Raw genomic sequence first — 17,654 nt, 5'->3', positions numbered from 1 at the left:
TGTTATTCTACCACTAACCCTACAGCTTTCACCAAAGTGTGCCTTATCTGTCCCATGATGAATGTTGATGTATGTACAGTTGATGTCCATAGAGACCAAGGTGTGTGTTCAGACGATGTGTATTTGTGTTACCTTAGAGTGGGGAACATGCTGTTCTCAGTGGAGACCCAGACCACAGAGGAGCGCACTCAGCAGTACCAGTCTGAGATTGAGTCCATCTACAAAGACCTGACTGCCAAAGGCAAGGCTCTCATGCTGTCCACTGAACTTGGGGTATACTCTCTCTCTTCCCCTCTCTTCTTCTTCCCTATTCCCTCTGTTTTGTTTTCTCTGACTGTCAGTGTTGGCTTCCAGTTGTGCGATTTTTAAATGCCATCTCAACAATCTGATCCATACTGTTGCTTTCCTATCTGATGTAACGCACGTTTTTCTATTTTCGTGTTGATAGATTTATTCTCTACCACTGAAAATGTGGAGCAGTTTGTTTCGTATGAGGCTACCTAACCTGTTAAAGGGAAAATCCCCTCAAAGACATATGGTGTAGCCTTCCCTGTGGCTCAGTTGGTAGAGCATGGTGTGTGCAACGCCAGGGTTGTGGGTTCGATTCCCACGGGGGGGCCAGTACAAAAAAAATATATAAAAAAAAAAAAAAAAAATGCATGAAATGAAAATCAAATGTATGTATTCCCTACTGTAAGTCGCTCTGGATAAGAGCGTCTGCTAAATGACTAAAATGTAAATGTAATCTCAGCAACAATTATTTTTCTCCCTTTTTCAGTCAAAGATAATTCGTAAAAATCCAAATAACTTCACAGATCTTCATTGTAAAGGGTTTAAACACTGTTTTCCCATGCTTGTTCAATGAACCATAAACAACATGCACCTGTGGAACGGTCGTTAGTGTCTTAACAGCTTATAGACGGTAGGCAATTAAAGTCACAGTTATGAAAACTTAGGACAGTAAAGAGGCCTTTCTACTGCCTCTGAAAAACACCAAAAGAAAGATGCCCAGGGTCCCTGCTCATCTGCGTGAACATGCCTTTGGCATTTTTTTTTTTTCACCTTCATTTAACCAGGTAGGCTAGTTGAGAACAAGTTCTCATTTACAACTGTGACCTGGCCAAGATAAAGCAAAGCAGTGCAACACAAACAACAACACATAGTTACACATGGAATAAACAAACATACAGTTGAAAAAGTCTATATACAGTGTGTGCAAATGAGGTAGGATAACGGAGGTAAGGCAATAAATAGGCCATAGTGGCGAAATAATTACAATTTTGCAATTAAACACTGGAGTGATAGATGTGCAGAAGATGAGTGTACAAGTAGAGATACTGGGCTGCAAAGGAGCAAAAATAAATAAAATGGATAACAGTATGGGGATGAGGTAGTTGGATGGGCTATTTACAGATAGCCTATCTGTGAGCTGCTCTGACTGTGCTTAAAGCTAGTGAGGGAGATATGAGTCTCCAGCTTCAGTGATTTTTTTTTAAAGATTTTTTTTTGCAGTTCCTTCCAGTTATTGGCAGCAGAGAACTGAAAGGAAAGGTGGTTAAGAATTGGCTTTGGGGGTGACCAGTGAAATATACAGTGGGCTCCAAAATTACTGGCACCCCTGACTGGCAATGCCCAAAAATATAAACAATATAATTATAGCGAGAAACTCAAAATGCCAACATGTGAGAAATACTGTACTTTATTAATGTTTCAATGGAACCAACGAAAATCATACAATTATTTAATACAAAATAAATTTAACCAAAATCAAGGTTTCATAATTATTGGCACTCCTCATTTAGTACTTAGTGAAACCACTTCTGGCAAGGATAACAGCATGGTCTTTTCCTGTAGTGTTTGACAAGGTTAAGGAACACATTTGGTGGGATTTTGGACCATTCCTCTATGCAGATCCTTTCAAAATCCTTCACATTTTTGGGTTTGCGCTTATCAACTGCCCTCTTCCACTCAGCTCACAGGTTTTCGATTGGATTGAGGTCCGGCGACTGAGCTGGTCATGGCAGAACATTGATTTTGTCGTCACAGAACCATTTCTGTGTGGATCTTGGGGTATGTTTCGGGTCATTGTCTTGTTGGAAAGTCCACCTATGGCCAAGTCCTAGCCTTCTGGCAGAGGCAACCAGATTGTCAGCCAAAATTGCCTGATACTTGGTGGAATTCATTATGCCATCAATCTTAACCAGTGCCCCTGGATCTCTGGAATTAAAACAGCCCCAAAACATCACTGACCCCCCCCTCCATATTTCACCGTGGGTATGAGGTTCCTCTCCTTGTATGCATCTCTGTTTTGACGTCAAACATGCTGATCCTGTATCTGACCAAAACGTTCAATTTTGGTCTCATCTGACCAGAGCACCTTCTTCCAGTCATAATTTAAATGACATTTGGCAAACTCCAAGCGCTTGCATCCGTGTCTAGGGTTGAGAAAGGGCTTTCTTCTGGCAACCCTTCCAAAGAGCCTGTGGTTGTGGAGGTGGCGTCTGATGGTGCTTTTTGAAACCTGGTGACCACAAGACGCCATCAAAGCCTGCAAATCTTTCACAGTGATTCTTGGGGATTTTGTTGCTTCTCTCACCATCCTCCTCCCTATCCTGGGGGGCAAAATGCATTTGCGTCCTCTATCCGTGAGGTTTTCAACTGTTCCATATCTTTTGAATTTTTTAATAATTGCCCTGACAGTGCTCAGTGGTATATTCAATTGTTTGTGGATCTTGTAGCCATTACCAGATTTATGAAGGTCTATGACCATCTGTCTCTGTTGAACTGCCAGTTCTTTTGTTTTCTTCATGGTGCTGGATGACAGCGGGATATTGCATGTGTGTTACCCTCATTTTTATACCCTAGTGAAACAGGAAGTGATGTAATGGCTCAATATAGTTCCTTAAGACTTAGATAAACTTAAATAAGTGGAATTTAATTTGGTTTAATTTGGGTAGATGTTATTTACAATAATCTTTAAGGGTGCCATTCATTGTGAAACCTTGATTTGGAGGACATTGACATTTTAATTAATTAAATCAATCAATTATTTTGGTTGGTTCCATTGAAACATTAATAAAGTACAGTATTTCTCATGTTGGTATTTTGAGTTTATCTCTATAATTATATTATTTATATTTGTTTAAGCATTGTTTGTGCATTGCCAGTCAGGGGTGCCAGTAATTTTGGAGCCCACTGTACCTGCTGGAGCGCGTGCTACGGGTGGGTGCTACTATGGTGACCAGGGGGCTGAGATAAGGCGGGGCTTTACCTAGCAAAGACTTAAAGATGACCTGGAGCCAGTGGGTTTGGCGACGAATATGAAGCGAGGGCCAGCCAACGAGAGCATTGGTGGGTAGTATATGAGGCGTTGGTGACAAAACGGATGGTACTGTGATAGACTGCATCCAATTTGCTGAGTAGAATGTTGGAGGCTATTTTGTAAATGACATCGCTAAAGTCAAGGATCGGTAGGATAGTCAGTTTTTTACGAGGGTATGTTTGCAAGGAGGCATGAGGACAGCAGATGTAGCCAGCGCAATAAATTGCAATATCCGTACTGTGACAAGCCTAAGACAGCGCTACAGGGAAACAGGACGGACAGCTGATCGTCCTGCAGTGGCAGACCACGTGTAACACCTGCACAGGATCGGTACATCTGAACATCACACCTGCGGGACAGGTACAGGATGGCAACAACAACTGCCCGAGTTACAACAGGAACGCACAATCCCTCCATCAGTGCTCAGACTGTCCGCAATGGGCGGACTGAGGGTATGTAGGCCTGTTGTAAGGCAGGTCCTCGCCAGACATCACCGGCAATAACGTTGCCTATGGGCACAAACCCACCGTCGCTGGACCAGACAGGACTGGCAAAAAGTGCTCTTCACTGACGAGTTGCGGTTTTGTCTCATCAGGGGTGATGGTCGGATTCGCGTTCATCGTCGAAGGAATGAGCATTACACTGAGGCCTGTACTCTGGAGCGGGATCGATTTGGAGGTGGAGGGTCCGTCATGGTCTGGGGCGGTGTGTCACAGCATCATCGGACTGAGCTTGTTGTCATTGCTGGCAATCTCAATGCTGTGCGTTACAGGGAAGACATCTTCCTCCCTCATGTGGTACTCTTCCTGCAGGCTCATCCTGACATGACCCTCCAGCATGATAATGCCACCAGCCGTTCTGTGTGTGATTTCCTGCAAGACAGGAATGTCAGTGTTCTGCCATGGCCAGTGAAGAGCCCGGATCTCAACCTGTTGGATCGGAGGGTGAGGGCTAGGGCCATTCCCCCCAGAAATGTCCCGAAACTTGCAGGTGTCTTGGTGGAAGAGTGGGGTAACATCTCGCAGCAAGAACGGGCAAATCTGGTTCATGAGGAGAAGATGCACTACAGTACTTAATGCAGCTGGTTGCCACACCAGATACTGACTGTTACTTTTGATTTTGACACCCCCCACCTTTTGTTCAGGGACACATTATTCCATTTTTGTTAGTCACATGTCTGTGGAAATTGTTCAGTTTGTCTCAGTTGTTGAATCTTGTTATGTTCATACAAATATTTACACATGTTAAGTTTGCTGAAAATAAACGCAGTTGACAGTGAGAGGACATTTCTTTTTTTGCTGAGTTTTATTTTTTTCTCCGTATTTCCACTGTTGATAAAGTCCCAAAATGTTTTGCAAGTCAGCGGTCAAGTTTTCAAGATATTGGACTTTCAAGAAGCAAAGTGTCACTGGCCACATCATTGTGTAATGATATTACCTCTGTAACTGGAACCTGTAGTATGAATTGTGTTGTTTTTGTTTCTATCTTTTAGGATGCAGATGCAGTGTGTAATTTAATCCTCTCCCTGGTTTACTACTTCTGTAACCTTATGCCCCTCTCCAGAGGGTCCAGGTAAGTTTTGTCCAAATCATATTTTCTGCTATAACCATCAATCCATGTTAAGGCATGCGTTTCAGTTGGTCTTCTCTGAATGGTGATTTCATTTTGTGAAACGGTTTTTAGTTATGAAATCAGTCCCATTTCCCCAATTTTTTTTTGTTGTTGTCTCTATTTCCCTTTTTTCAGTGTTGTGGCATACTCTGTTGTCATGGGAGCACTGATGGCCAGTGGAAAGGAGGTGATAGGCAGAATCCCCAAAGGGAAGGTAATAGTGACGTTTTGCTCTACTTTACACTACTTCATTCTAATTCGTTACAACATTGACACCACCACTGGGAAATGTAACAATGTGCCTGGTTTAAGTATTTTTCTGGTTTTTTTTAGTTGGTTGATTTTGAAGCCATGACAACACACAGTCCTGACAGCTTTAGTAAAACAGCTAAAAACTGGATGAATTTAAAGAGGTGAGTAGCTCAGCATTATCACTGTTATCAACTTTAACCGCATCATAAGTTGGCCAATTATTGTATTGATAACCTTTTTTTTTTTTTACCTCAGCCTACCATTGTGGTACCAGAGTCTTCCATCGGTAGCAGAAACGTTCCAGACGACTAGAACCATGATAGAGGTCCTCAACACGGACTCGACATCGCACTGTCCAAAGAAGTCCTAACACCACTTCTCCTGATGAGAACAAGGGCCACTCTCCCTGTCCACTCTCTCTGCTCATAGTCTCTCTGGCCAAGCTCCACCCCCAAAGCACAACGTCTGTCTAAACATGATTTATGGCAACTACATGTTGTTCAGATATGTATGCAATACCAGCAAAACCCTAGTAGGGTCTAGTATGTAAAAGCTAAGAAACGTAATTGATTTGAATGGGAGGTAATCTCGATTGTGATTGGCTCTAAAATTCAAACTATTTTCTTTTTAAAAACTCAGTCTATAAGCAGAGAAGGTGGGGGGGGGAGATTCTAAGATATAAACTTTCCTTCAGGGCTATTCTATTACACTTGGGATACTTGAACATTTTAGAGAAGTCAAGCAATCTTTTTATTTAGTCTTGTCGATGGTGCGATTGTGGAGAATGTCACTCTGTGGCATTGCCTTTTTCAGTAATTGTTTTTAACTTGACCAATAAAGGGCATGAGGCAGGGTTGGTTTTAGGTTAGGTCAAACTTGTTTTGGGGAAAGCACACAACAATAGTCCTCTGGTCTTATTTTGAGACGTGTTTCTGTCTTGTTGCTGTTCTCTTTATTTTTTCCTTAAAGTGTTTTTAAATCATTTGATAATGGTCTTACCGACACAACATTTGAACAAATGTTCAGGGATACATTAAGGGGAGTTTGTTCAAATGCTCTGAAGAACCTCTTCATGTGAGGACAAGCTTTGGTGTTCAGTTTGTATGTTCCCCACTTACCCTTAAAAAAACTCTTTAGGATCGGACCCCTTTTTCTTTCAATTATCGCCTGAAATGACATACCCAGGCCCTGAAGCAAGGATATGCATATTCTTGGTACCATTTGAAAGGAAACACTTTGACGTTTGTGGAAATGTGAAATGAATGTAGGAGAATATAACACAATAGATCTGGTAAAAGATAATACAAAGAAAAAAAACAACCGTTCTTTGTATTTGAAATGCAAGAGAAAGGCCATCATGTATTATTCCAGCCCAGCTGCAATGTAGATTTTGGCCACTAGATGGCAGCAGTGTACGTGCAAAGTTTTAGATTGATCCAATGAACCATTGCATTTCTGTTCAAAATTTTGAATCAAGACTGCCAAAATGTGCCTAATTGGTTTATTAATACCTTTTCATGTTCAAAACTGTGCACTCTCCTCAAACAATAGCATGGTATTCTTTCAATGTAATAGCTACTGTAAATTGGACAGTGCAGTTAGATTAACAAGAATTTAAGCTTTCTGACAATATCAGATATGTCTATGTCCTGGGAAATGTTCTTGTTACTTCCAACCTCTTGCTAATCACATTAGCCTACGTTAGCTCAACGTCCCGCAGGGGACCCACCAATCCTGAAGAAGTTTGTGAATGACAGAATAAATTATGCATTACCTGCCTGAGTCCTTACGTAATGTGCTCCAGAGGATCAAAAGAAATAACCAACAACAATTTTAAGTTCTCTGCCTAACTTTATTTTTTTGGCAGAACTGTTTTATCATAATGTTTCCAAATCAATGTTAGTGCTGAATGGTTGGGAGATTTGTTTTTATCTCTTTTTTTGCACTGGGTGAATTGGCTATGTTTATTAAAGCGCTAAGGTGGATTTTTAAGCATATGTCCCAGCTTGAAGTTTAAACTTGAAGGAAAGAAATCTGTGGAGATTTTAAGGAATTGGGATGTTCAATGGTCAATACAATTGCTTGACAAATGAGTTGTTTGTTTCATGTTATTTCAATGCAACCAGGAGTGATACTGATAGGGTTATCTAAAGTTATACCAGATCACCCACAAATACATTATTTATTCATGAGCTTTCTTGCTACCCCTTTCAAACACACCTTGCTTGTACTTTCATTCAGGTCAGCAAATGTCGCACAAGTGCTCCTAAATACTGTAAACCACCATGACTTTAGCCAAATCATGTGATGTTTCTGATAAGCCGAATAGGATATGGTTTGCTTGCTTGCAATACAGTTGCAGCTAACTACTGTTTCTGCTTTGCTGGAGGAGGCTAACAGTTCCCAGAGATGGCTGAAGATATCAATGAGCCAGGGGATACTCTTATTTATGGTTTAACAGGCTTGAATACAATGGGAAGAAAATGGCAAGAAAGAAGCAGCGGGTACAGTATACTACCGATATTTCTGTAGCTATCTTGTGGCGCTAGCTACTGTCACATATAACCTATGCAGTAGTGATGGGTCGTTCTCCGAGCCGACTCGCATATCAGAAGAGCCGAATCTATTTATAAAAATATACAAAAAATAATTTATGAATAAGCAAAAGATTTAAATGAATAGAATTACTAATTCAAAGAACGAAAAAAGAAATAAAATAATATAGGCTTAAATGCTTAAGCGCACACATTCGTTCTGACTGCTCAGACTAAGAGCCTGTCCTGTTCCTGTCAATCAGACACGCAGTGTCAACCAATGAACCAAAGATGCGTGAGGGAGGGCCGAGCTAACTCACTCACAGTCACACACTTAGCAGCCGAGGAGAGAGGAAGGACAGCTGTGAAAACAACAGCTGGAAAATGAGTTGGAAGCACAGTAGCATTTGGATGCATTTTAATAACGTAGACAATGTTAGAGTACAGTGTAGAATTTGCCAAAACAAAATCTCATATAAAGTCGGTGCTAAGCACAACCTACAGCGGCAAATGAGAACTGTGCACCCAACTGTGAAGCTAGCTGTAGTGGAGCTTCGAGAAACTAGCGGGCCTGCTAGTGATAGTGGTGGAGCCAGCGTATCCACTCAGTCAAGTAGGCCTACTCCGCGACCCACAGCAACGCGCCTTCTATGGACCAGTTTATGCCAAAGTCTTTGTCTGTAGCAAAACAAGGCCAAATTGATATTGCCTTGGCTAAAATAATTGCCACCGATTTCCAGACATTTTCGATTGTGGAGGACAGAGGTTTTAGAAATTATAGCAATAGTCTAAATCCAATGTACACAATTCCAAGCAGGAAAACCCTTTCAAAATCACTTATTCTACAACTGTACGAGAGCACACAGGCTTCAATGCGGGAAAGACTCCAAAAAGCTACTGCAGTTTGCCTTACCACTGACTGCTGGAAATCAAGGGTAACCCACTTCTTACATGTCAATTACATGTCACTTCATTGAAGATTTTTCGATGTCTAGCTGTCTTCTGGACTGCTTTGAGCGACAGACACACCTCAGAGAACTTGGCAGAGGAACTGTTGAGAGTCGCCAGAGAATGGCAAGTAGATGGAAAAGTTGTCTGTTGTGTTAGTGACAATGCAGCTAACATAACCAAAGCCATGAAAATGTTAAAATGGACCCATCATCCATGTCTTGCCCACACAATCAACCTGATTGTAAGAGATGCTCTGAAGGTGATGAAGCCCACTGTGGACAAAGTGAAAGCAGCTGTGGAATACTTCCACAGGAGCACAGTAGGTGCTGAAAAACTAAAGTCTACACAACGCCAGATGGGGATGCCTGAGCTGAGGCCTAAACAAGACTGCACTACAAGATGGAATTCAACATTTTATATGTTGAAGCGGTTTCTTGAGTCAAAGGATGCCATCATCTCTACCCTGACCATTGTCAATGCACCTGTTGATGCTCTGACCCAAGAGGAATGGGAGGTGGTGGAGGAGGTGTGCAGAGTCCTGGAACCCTTTGAGCAGGTCACTGTAGAGATCAGTGGAGAGAGCAGTTAGCAGTTATTACTACATCATTATTTAATCCAGTATTATATATGAAGATGAGAATGTAGTATCAGTAGACAAAACATGAACCTGAACTAATAAGTTACTGTTCTCTCTTTTCAGCGATGAGTCAGCCTCAAAAATGATACTCTGCAGCGAATCACAGCCAGCCACCAGAGAGAAGCAAATGTAACCACAGGACATGTGACAGAGTTGATGGATACCCTATGTTCATCAATGGACAGAAAGTTCCACAGAATGGAATATAATCACGTGCTATCAGAAACCGCTGCACTTGATGTCACGTCCTGACCCTAGTAAGATGTCATTTTCTATAGTAGGTAGGGCAGGGCGTGACAGGGGGTGTTTTGGGTTGTTCTATGTTTTCTATTTCTGTGTTTAAGTTCTAGTTTTTCTATTTCTATGTTGGGATTGTTTGGGGTTGATCTCTAATTGGAGGCAGCTGATCCTCATTGCCTCTGATTAGAGATCATATTTAAGTAGGGGTTTTTCTCTTCTTGTTTGTGGGTTATTATCTTTTGAGTAGTGTGTTTTCCTCTGCGTCACGGGTTGTTGTTTTGTGTTTTCAAGTAATTTACGTGTATTGCTTTCAGTTTCACGTTTAATAAATATGTGGAACTACGAACACGCTGCATTTTGGTCCGCTCCTTCGAACAGCCGTGACAGAATAACCCACCATAAAAGGACCAATCAGCGTGGAATGGAGCAGCAGGAGAAATGGACTTGGGAGGACATACTGGAGGGAAAAGGATCCTGGACGTGGGAGGAAATCCAGGCCGGTATGGATCGCCTCCGATGGGAACAGGTGGAAGCAGAGAGGGAAGTACAGCGACGAGATCAACAGGCAAGGCTACGAAGGAAGCACGAGAGGCATTCCCCTCAAAAATGTTTGGGGGGGGCACATGGGAAGTTTGGCAGAGTCAGGGTGGAGACCTGAGCCAACTCCCCGTGCTTACCGTGGGGAGCGGGTGACGAGGCAAGCACCGAGCTATGCGGTGATGCGCACTGGATCGCCAGTGAGCATTCACAGGTCGGTGCGATCTGTGCCCGCGCCCTGCATTAGTCGAGCTAGGTTGAGCATCCAGCCAGAACGGGTTATGCCAGCTCTACGCTCGAGATCTCCAGTGCGCCTCCACGGCCCAGTATATCCTGTGCCTGCCCCACGTACCCGACATCCAGTGCGCCTGCCCAGTCCGGGGTGTCCTGTTCCTGCTCCCCGCACTCACCCTGAGGTGCGTGTTATTAGTCTGGCGCCTCCTATGCCAGCCCCACGCATCAGGCCTCCTGTGCGCATCCATAACCCGGTACAGCCAGTGCCTGCTGTGAGCACTCGGCCCTTAGTGCGTCTCCCCAGTCCGGTGAGAGCGATTCCAGCTCCTCGCACTCTTCCTCCAGTGCGCATCCATAACCCGGTACAGCCAGTGCCTGCTGTGAGCACTCGGCCCTTAGTGCGTCTCCCCAGTCCGGTGAGACCGATTCCTGCTCCTCGCACTCTCCCTCCAGTGCGCCTCCATAGCCCAGTACATCCTGTGCCTGCTCCCCGCATTCGCCCTGAGGTGCGTGTTGCTAGTCTGGTGCCTCCTATGCCAGCTCCACGCATCAGGCCTCTAGGGCGCCTGCCCAGTCCGGGGTGTCCTGTGCCTGCTCCCCGCACTCGACCTGAGGTCTGGTTCCTCCGGACATACAGAAGCGGGGGGGATCAGCGGGCGGTGGGGGTACTACGCCCGGAACCAGAGCCGCCGCCATAGACATTAGTCACCCACCCTACCCTCCCTTTGTGTTTTGTGGTTGTTTTGTTGTTGGGTTTTTTTGTTTGTTTGCATTCGGAGTCTGCACCTTTTTTTTTGGGGGGGGGGGTTACTGTCACATCCTGACCCTAGTAAGATGTAATTTTCTATAGTAGAGTAGGGCAGGGCACAACAGGGGGTGTTTTGGGTTGTTCTATGTTTTCTATTTCTGTTTTTAAGTTCTAGTTTTTCTATTTCTATGTTGGGATTGTTTGGGGTTGATCTCTAATTGGAGGCAGCTGATCCTCATTGCCTCTGATTAGAGATCATAGGGGTTTTTATCTTCCTGTTTGTGGGTTATTATCTTTTGAGTAGTGTGTTTTCCTCTCTGCGTCATGGGTTGTTGTTTTCAAGTAATTTAAGTGTTTTGTATTTCAGTTTCACGTTTAATAAATATGTGAAACAACGAACACGCTGCATTTTGGTCCGCTCCTTCGAACAGCCGTGACACTTGACCACAGGTTTAAGAAGTTAGCCTTCAGTGATGCCAGAGCGATTGATGCTCTTCAAAGAATAATCTCAGCAGCAGGGAGGGACAGCCTCAGCAGTCAGCTGGCTCAGGCACCAGGGCAACAGGAAGAAGAGGGATCAGATGGAGCAGAAGCACCAGCAGTAGTGCCACAAACGTCTGCTGTTTGACGAGAGAGCAACTGGGGATGCAGCACGAAGGAATCCCTCAGCAGATGCCATTATGGAGGTCCGATCCTATTTGGAGGAGCCCCTCCCTTCTAAGCTGGTGGAAGAACAAGGTCTCTGTCTACCCACGGCTCACTAAAGTCATGACAGGGAGACTCTACATAGTGGCCACATCCATTCCCTCTGAGAGGGTCTTCTTGAAACCGGGACAAATAATTACTGAGAGAAGAAACCGCATCAGCCCCTCGAAAGTGAGGCAGCTTGCATTTCTTAATGCAAATCTCTCATAAAAGCAAAATATGGTCAGCATTGCTGTGTGCTGCTGCTCATAACATGGCAATAAAGAAGAGAGAGAAAAAAAGGGACCAGTTTAATGTTTTAAGTGGGATGCTGCAGTTTTGCACATTGTTATTTATTTTTATTTGATATGGTGCAATATTCTATTATGCTGTTCAGATTGTATTAGTTTTGAATGGTTAGATTTATATGCACTTTGTTTATATACATTAAAAAGTTATACTTTAAATGCAAATGTTTAATAGCATTCTTTTTCATAACAAACCAATGCATTTTTAAATACATTGTGGTTAAGGTAGAGTATGATTTCATTTAATAATTTAATTAGAATTGTTTTAACACCAATTCAGGTCAAACCCTCGCAAACTGTTAGACTTGAAAAAATACAAAACATATATTTTTTTTAAGAGCCGTTTTGGAGTCAAAAGAGCCGGCTCTTTTTGGTGAGCTGAGCCGAACGAGCCGGCTCACTGAAAAGAGCCGGAATGCCCATCACTACTATGCAGAGTGAGCCAACAATAGCAATAGAAAGGGAATAGCTATGGATATTAAAATAATATTGACTGTGATCTGTAAACCCTAAAGTGAATTGCATGTGCTGTAGCCTACAGCAGGCTTTTCAAACTGGGATGGAGGTAGCCGGGGGGGGTTTAATTATGCATTTATTTTATGTACAGTTGAAGTCGGAAGTTTACATACACCTTAGCCAAATACATTTAAACTCAGTTTTCACAATTCCTGACATTTAATCCTAGTAAAAATTCCCTGTCTTAGGTCAGTTAGGATCACCACTTTATTTTAAGAATGTGAAATGTCAGAATAATAGTAGAGAGAATGATTTATTTCAGCTTTTATTTATTTTATCACATTCCCAGTGGGTCTGAAGTTTACATACACTCAATTAGTATTTGGTAGCATTGCCTTTAAATTGTTTAACTTGGGTCAAACGTTTCGGGTAGCCTTCCACAAGCTACCCACAATAAGTTGGGTGAATTTTGGCCCATTCCTCCTGACAGAGCTGGTGTAACTGAGTCAAGTGTGTAGGCCTCCTTGCTCGCACACACTTTTTCAGGTCTGCCCACACATTTTCTATGGGATTGAGGTCAGGGCTTTGTGATGGCCACTCCAATACCTTGACTTTGTTCTCCTTAAGCCATTTTTCCACAACTTTTGGAAGTATGCTTGGGGTCATTGTCCATTTGGAAGACCCATTTGCGACCAAGCTTTAACTTCCTGAATGATGTCTTGAGATGTTGCTTCAATATATCCACATACCTTTCCTTCTTCATGATGCCATATATTTTGTGAAGTGCACCAGTCCCTCCTGCAGCAAAGCACCCCCACAACTTGATGCTGCCACCTCCGTGCTTCATGGTTGGGATGGTGTTCTTCAGCTTGCAAGCCTCCCCCTTTTTCCTCTAAACATAACGATGGTCATTATGGCCAAACAGTTCTATTTTTGTTTCATCAGACCAGAGGACATTTCTCCAAAAAGTATGATCTTTGTCCCCATGTGCAGTTGCAAACCGTAGTCTGGCTTTTTTATGGCGGTTTTGGAGCAGTGGCTTCTTCCTTGCTGAGCGGCCTTTCAGGTTATGTCGATATAGGACTCGTTTTACTGTGGATATAGATACTTTTGTACCTGTTTCCTCCAGCATCTTCACAAGGTCCTTTGCTGTTGTTCTGGGATTGATTTGCACTTTTCACACCAAAGTACGTTCATCTCTAGGAGACAGAACGTGTCTCCTTCCTGAGCGGTATGACAGCTGCGTGGTCCCATGGTGTTTATACTTGCGTACTATTGTTTGTACAGATGAACGTAGTACCTTCAGGCGTTTGAAAATTGCTCCCAAGGATGAATCAGACTTGTGGAGGTCTACAATTTCTTTTCTGAGGTCTTGGCTGATTTCTTTTGATTTCCTTGATGTCAAGCAAAGAGGCACTGAGTTTTAAGGTAGGCCTCGAAATACATCCACAGGTACACCTCCAATTGACTCAAATGATGTCAATTAGCCTATCAGAAGCTTCTAAAGCCATAACATAATTTTTGGGAATTTCCCAAGCTGTTTAAAGGCACAGTCAACTTAGTGTATGTAAACTTCTGACCCACTGGAATTATGATAAAGTGAATTATAAGTGAAATAATCTGTCTATAAATAATTGTTGGAAAAATTACTTGTGTCATGCACAAAGTAGATGTCCTAACCGACTTGCCAAAACTATAGTTTGTTAACAAGACATTTGTGGAGTGGTTGAAAAACAAGTTTTAATGACTCCAACCTAAGTGTTTGTAAACTTCCGACTTCAACTCTATATCGCCAACTGCAACAGAATATCATTTGTATGTCTCTAGCGTTCGCGCAATGACTGGAAGTCTACTGGAACGTTAGCATGCTAACTGTTCCTCTTCATCCGACTCTGGGGAAGTAGATAAAAGGCTTCATTGCAAAATGTTGAACTATCCCTTTAATATAGTGTAAATTACACGTTTCTTTTTAGGTGTGTAATTTCAGTGATAATTTTCCGGATGGAAAACTATTTCAGTGTCAATTTGAAGGAAACAACCAAATAGAAGGCAGTATATATATTATCATAATCTTTGAGAACTAACAATCAAATAAAAGCTAGACAGTCAGCGAGGTTCCCCCACCCAAAAAAAGAAACAGGCATTCAGGGCACATGCCATTGATTTTGTTAAAATGTTTGAGCAGAGGAACACAGCATTAGCCATGGATAAAATGCAAGAAATGTCAGGAAATTAGATTTAAAACTGAATAAAATGTATCTCAGCTCAATGCCAAACTATGTAGAATTCATGGAAATGTGCTTCAAAAGTGCAACATTTTCTCTCAGCTCAAGAAAAAAAATTTGATTGCAGAAAATTTGCTGTACAACAGCATAATACACTCTAAGCCACCAATATACTTTCCTAGCTAATAGACTATGTTACAGTTTATGCTTCCTCTTCCAATGAACTGTGGGAAGGTCAAAATAATGAAACTGTCCACCAAATCTATTCATTTTAAAATGTTGATTACTTCCACTTGCCATTATCAATCACCTTTTCTAACATATGATGGGGGTCCCTGGATAGCCAGTTTTCCTGGGAAAGAAACGTTTGAAAACACCTGGCCTACAGAACATGTTCTAAAAGTAGAACAATGTGATCAGGGATGAATAATTTAGCAATAGGCGAACTAAACTCTGTCATGCATTCGCCAGGACTGTCATTTGCACAATCAGCTACATTGTTTATTTGTCATTCTGCAGGTTCCATTGAAGATTTTGTCCTAAATAAAATTACAACTTTATTTGGATTAATGGCCTGTGGTGCCAACTTCTATAAAAGGTGGGTGTGTGTTAAAGACTTTTGGCCTACTTTAGTTTCAGTTTCTTCCTCTCCTTTGGTGGCAGATATTCAGTCCAAACTTTTTGTTCACATTTGTTAGCATTGGTGTGAAGAAGAAGAGCGAGGCTGAAGACCTGTGGAATAAGTATTTTCAGTGAGTTTGGAGAGCAAACACCAGAGAACTGCCTTACTCAATCTGCAAACTATTATTCTTTTAGGAGAAGAAAAACTTTATTTTGACAATGACACTTCTCTCCCCCAATTTTTTACCAGCCATGCCAAGGTGCAAGAGCAAGTAGAGGAGCTCCTGCAGTTGGAGGTTAGACTTCCATTCTACACAATGGTCTATTATCTGTGATTTCAGGTGAACTTTTGGCATGACTTGAGAGATGTTGTAATAAATATGTAATGGAGATGTAATAGGTGTGTGCTCCTGCAGGAGGAATGGGATGCCTTTCTGGACCACATAGACACTGAGCTGAAGACAACTGACAAGCAGCTCACAGGAGGCCCAATCTCACAGAACCTGAGTGCTGATACGCCCCTCACAGACGGCAGAAGTGGAGAGTGAGTCACCATACAGTACCAGTCAAAAGTTTGGACACACCTAGTCATTCAAGGGTTTTTCTTTAGTTGTACTATTTTCTACATTGTAGAATAATAGTGAAGACATCTAAACTATGAAATAACACATATGGAAACATGTAGTAACCAAATAAGTGTTTAACAAATCAAAATATATTCCTACTTAAGATACAGTATACATTAAACACACAAAATAATATTTCCTCTTTCTATGAAGAAAATTATTTATACAATGCCCAATTATTTTGGGATAGGTTTGTATAATCCATGTCCTCATTATAATTCAGATTTTGATATGATTTCAGATGGGCGCTAACTTTGTCCTGAATGAAGGCAGGAAAGTGACCCTCTCTCATCCCTGCAAGAATCCAATGGACAAGCCTGAAGTAACACAGATGGTGGCTACCATCTCGTCTGGTGGCCATCCTACTAGTTTAAAATGTAGTAGTGACTCGCTCCATCTGAGTGGACATGGCACTGAGCCCTCATTGGAAGGGCACCACCTTGGCTTGTGTGGATGAAGACATGGCTCAAGATTATGACCTCATGAAGAGCAGTGTCTGAATGGAACTCACAAGCCAAGAACAATCACCATTCCTGCTGCGGGATTAGTGCTGCGCTAGTGCTATTATTCCTGACTGAATTATATCATTTTCGATTCTAATGTTTACTGAACTTTTTATTCAATTAATTCAGATCTCAAGGATTTTTGAAGGGCCATTGCAGCCATTTTTATCTCAATATCAAATAATTTCTGGGTATCAATTAAGTAACTTACTGTGATTATTTTTGACCATTTTAATTGAAAACAAAACAGCTTCTTAGCAAAATGCAATTTCTCAAGCAAGAATTTAGCTAGGACTTTTCTGGGAGTGTCACGGTTGTTGAAAGGAGAAGCGGACCAAAGTGCAGCGTGTGTGTCGTTCCACATTTAATTTATACTGTGAAACTATGCAATACATAAATAAACTGAATGACAAAAACAACAAACCGTGACACAGAGGTGTAAACATACACTACTCAAAATAATCTCCCACAAACCCAGGTGGGACAAACACCAACTTAAATATGACCTCCAATTAGAGACAACGATGACCAGCTGCCTCTAATTGGAGATCATCTCAAACAAAGCACAACATAGAAATACAAAACTAGAACAACCCAACATAGAAATACAAAACGAGAAAACCCCCCTGTCACGCCCTGACCCACTCTACTATAGAAAATAACAGCTTACTATGGTCAGGACGTGACAGTACCCCCCCCAAAGGTGCAGACTCCGAATGCAACTAAACAACAAAAAAAAGAGGGTAGGGAGGGTGACAAGTGTCTATGGCGGCTCTGGTGCAGTACACAGAACCTTATCATCCAGCGGATCCTCCAGCAGAGGAGGCGGCTCTGGTTCGGGGCGTAACCCCCGCTCTGCCCGCTGATCCCTCCGTTTTTGTATCACCGGACCGTGGATCATCACCGGAGGTTCTAGACTGCGGGCTACCGCTGGAGGCTCCGGGCCGCGCTGGAGGCTCCGGGCTGCGGGCCGTCTCAGGAGGCTCCGGGCTGTGGGCTGTCTCAGGAGGCTCCGGGCTGCGGGTCGTCTCAGGAGGCTCCGGGCTGCGGGCCGTCTCAGGAGGTTCTGGACTGTAAATCGTCGCCGGAAGTTCTGGACTGGGAACTGTCGCCGGAAGCTCTGGACTGGGAACTGTCGCCGGAAGCTCTGGACTGGGAATGCGCA

At 42.7% G+C, this 17,654-nt stretch overlaps 1 protein-coding gene and 1 pseudogene across 8 annotated transcripts in view; both read left to right on the top strand.

The window, feature by feature from the left end:
• LOC106571397 (tetratricopeptide repeat protein 13) overlaps positions 1-6,038 on the top strand; it is a 28,150-nt gene extending 22,112 nt beyond the window's left edge. For 4 of the 8 annotated variants that reach the window (XM_014144444.2, XM_014144443.2, XM_014144442.2 and 1 more), the window contains exons 19-23: positions 138-273; positions 4,815-4,894; positions 5,069-5,147; positions 5,267-5,346; positions 5,441-6,038. In XM_014144444.2, coding sequence (XP_013999919.2) covers positions 138-273; positions 4,815-4,894; positions 5,069-5,147; positions 5,267-5,346; positions 5,441-5,555 — 490 coding nt within the window. In that variant the 3' untranslated portion in view covers positions 5,556-6,038. The remainder of the gene's footprint in view (positions 1-137; positions 274-4,814; positions 4,895-5,068; positions 5,148-5,266; positions 5,347-5,440) is intronic. The other 4 variants (XR_006759175.1, XR_001320922.2, XR_001320923.2 and 1 more) reach the window with 3 other exon arrangements.
• Positions 6,039-6,669: 631 nt separating this feature from the next.
• Positions 6,670-16,443, top strand: LOC123727307 (uncharacterized; annotated as a pseudogene).
• Positions 16,444-17,654: the final 1,211 nt, after the last annotated feature.

This window comes from Salmo salar, chromosome ssa15 (genome assembly GCF_905237065.1).
Source record: "Salmo salar chromosome ssa15, Ssal_v3.1, whole genome shotgun sequence".
NCBI classification, from domain to species: domain Eukaryota; kingdom Metazoa; phylum Chordata; class Actinopteri; order Salmoniformes; family Salmonidae; genus Salmo; species Salmo salar.
Note: the sequence above shows the minus strand (reverse complement) of the source record. Positions and strands in the feature narration are given on the sequence as shown.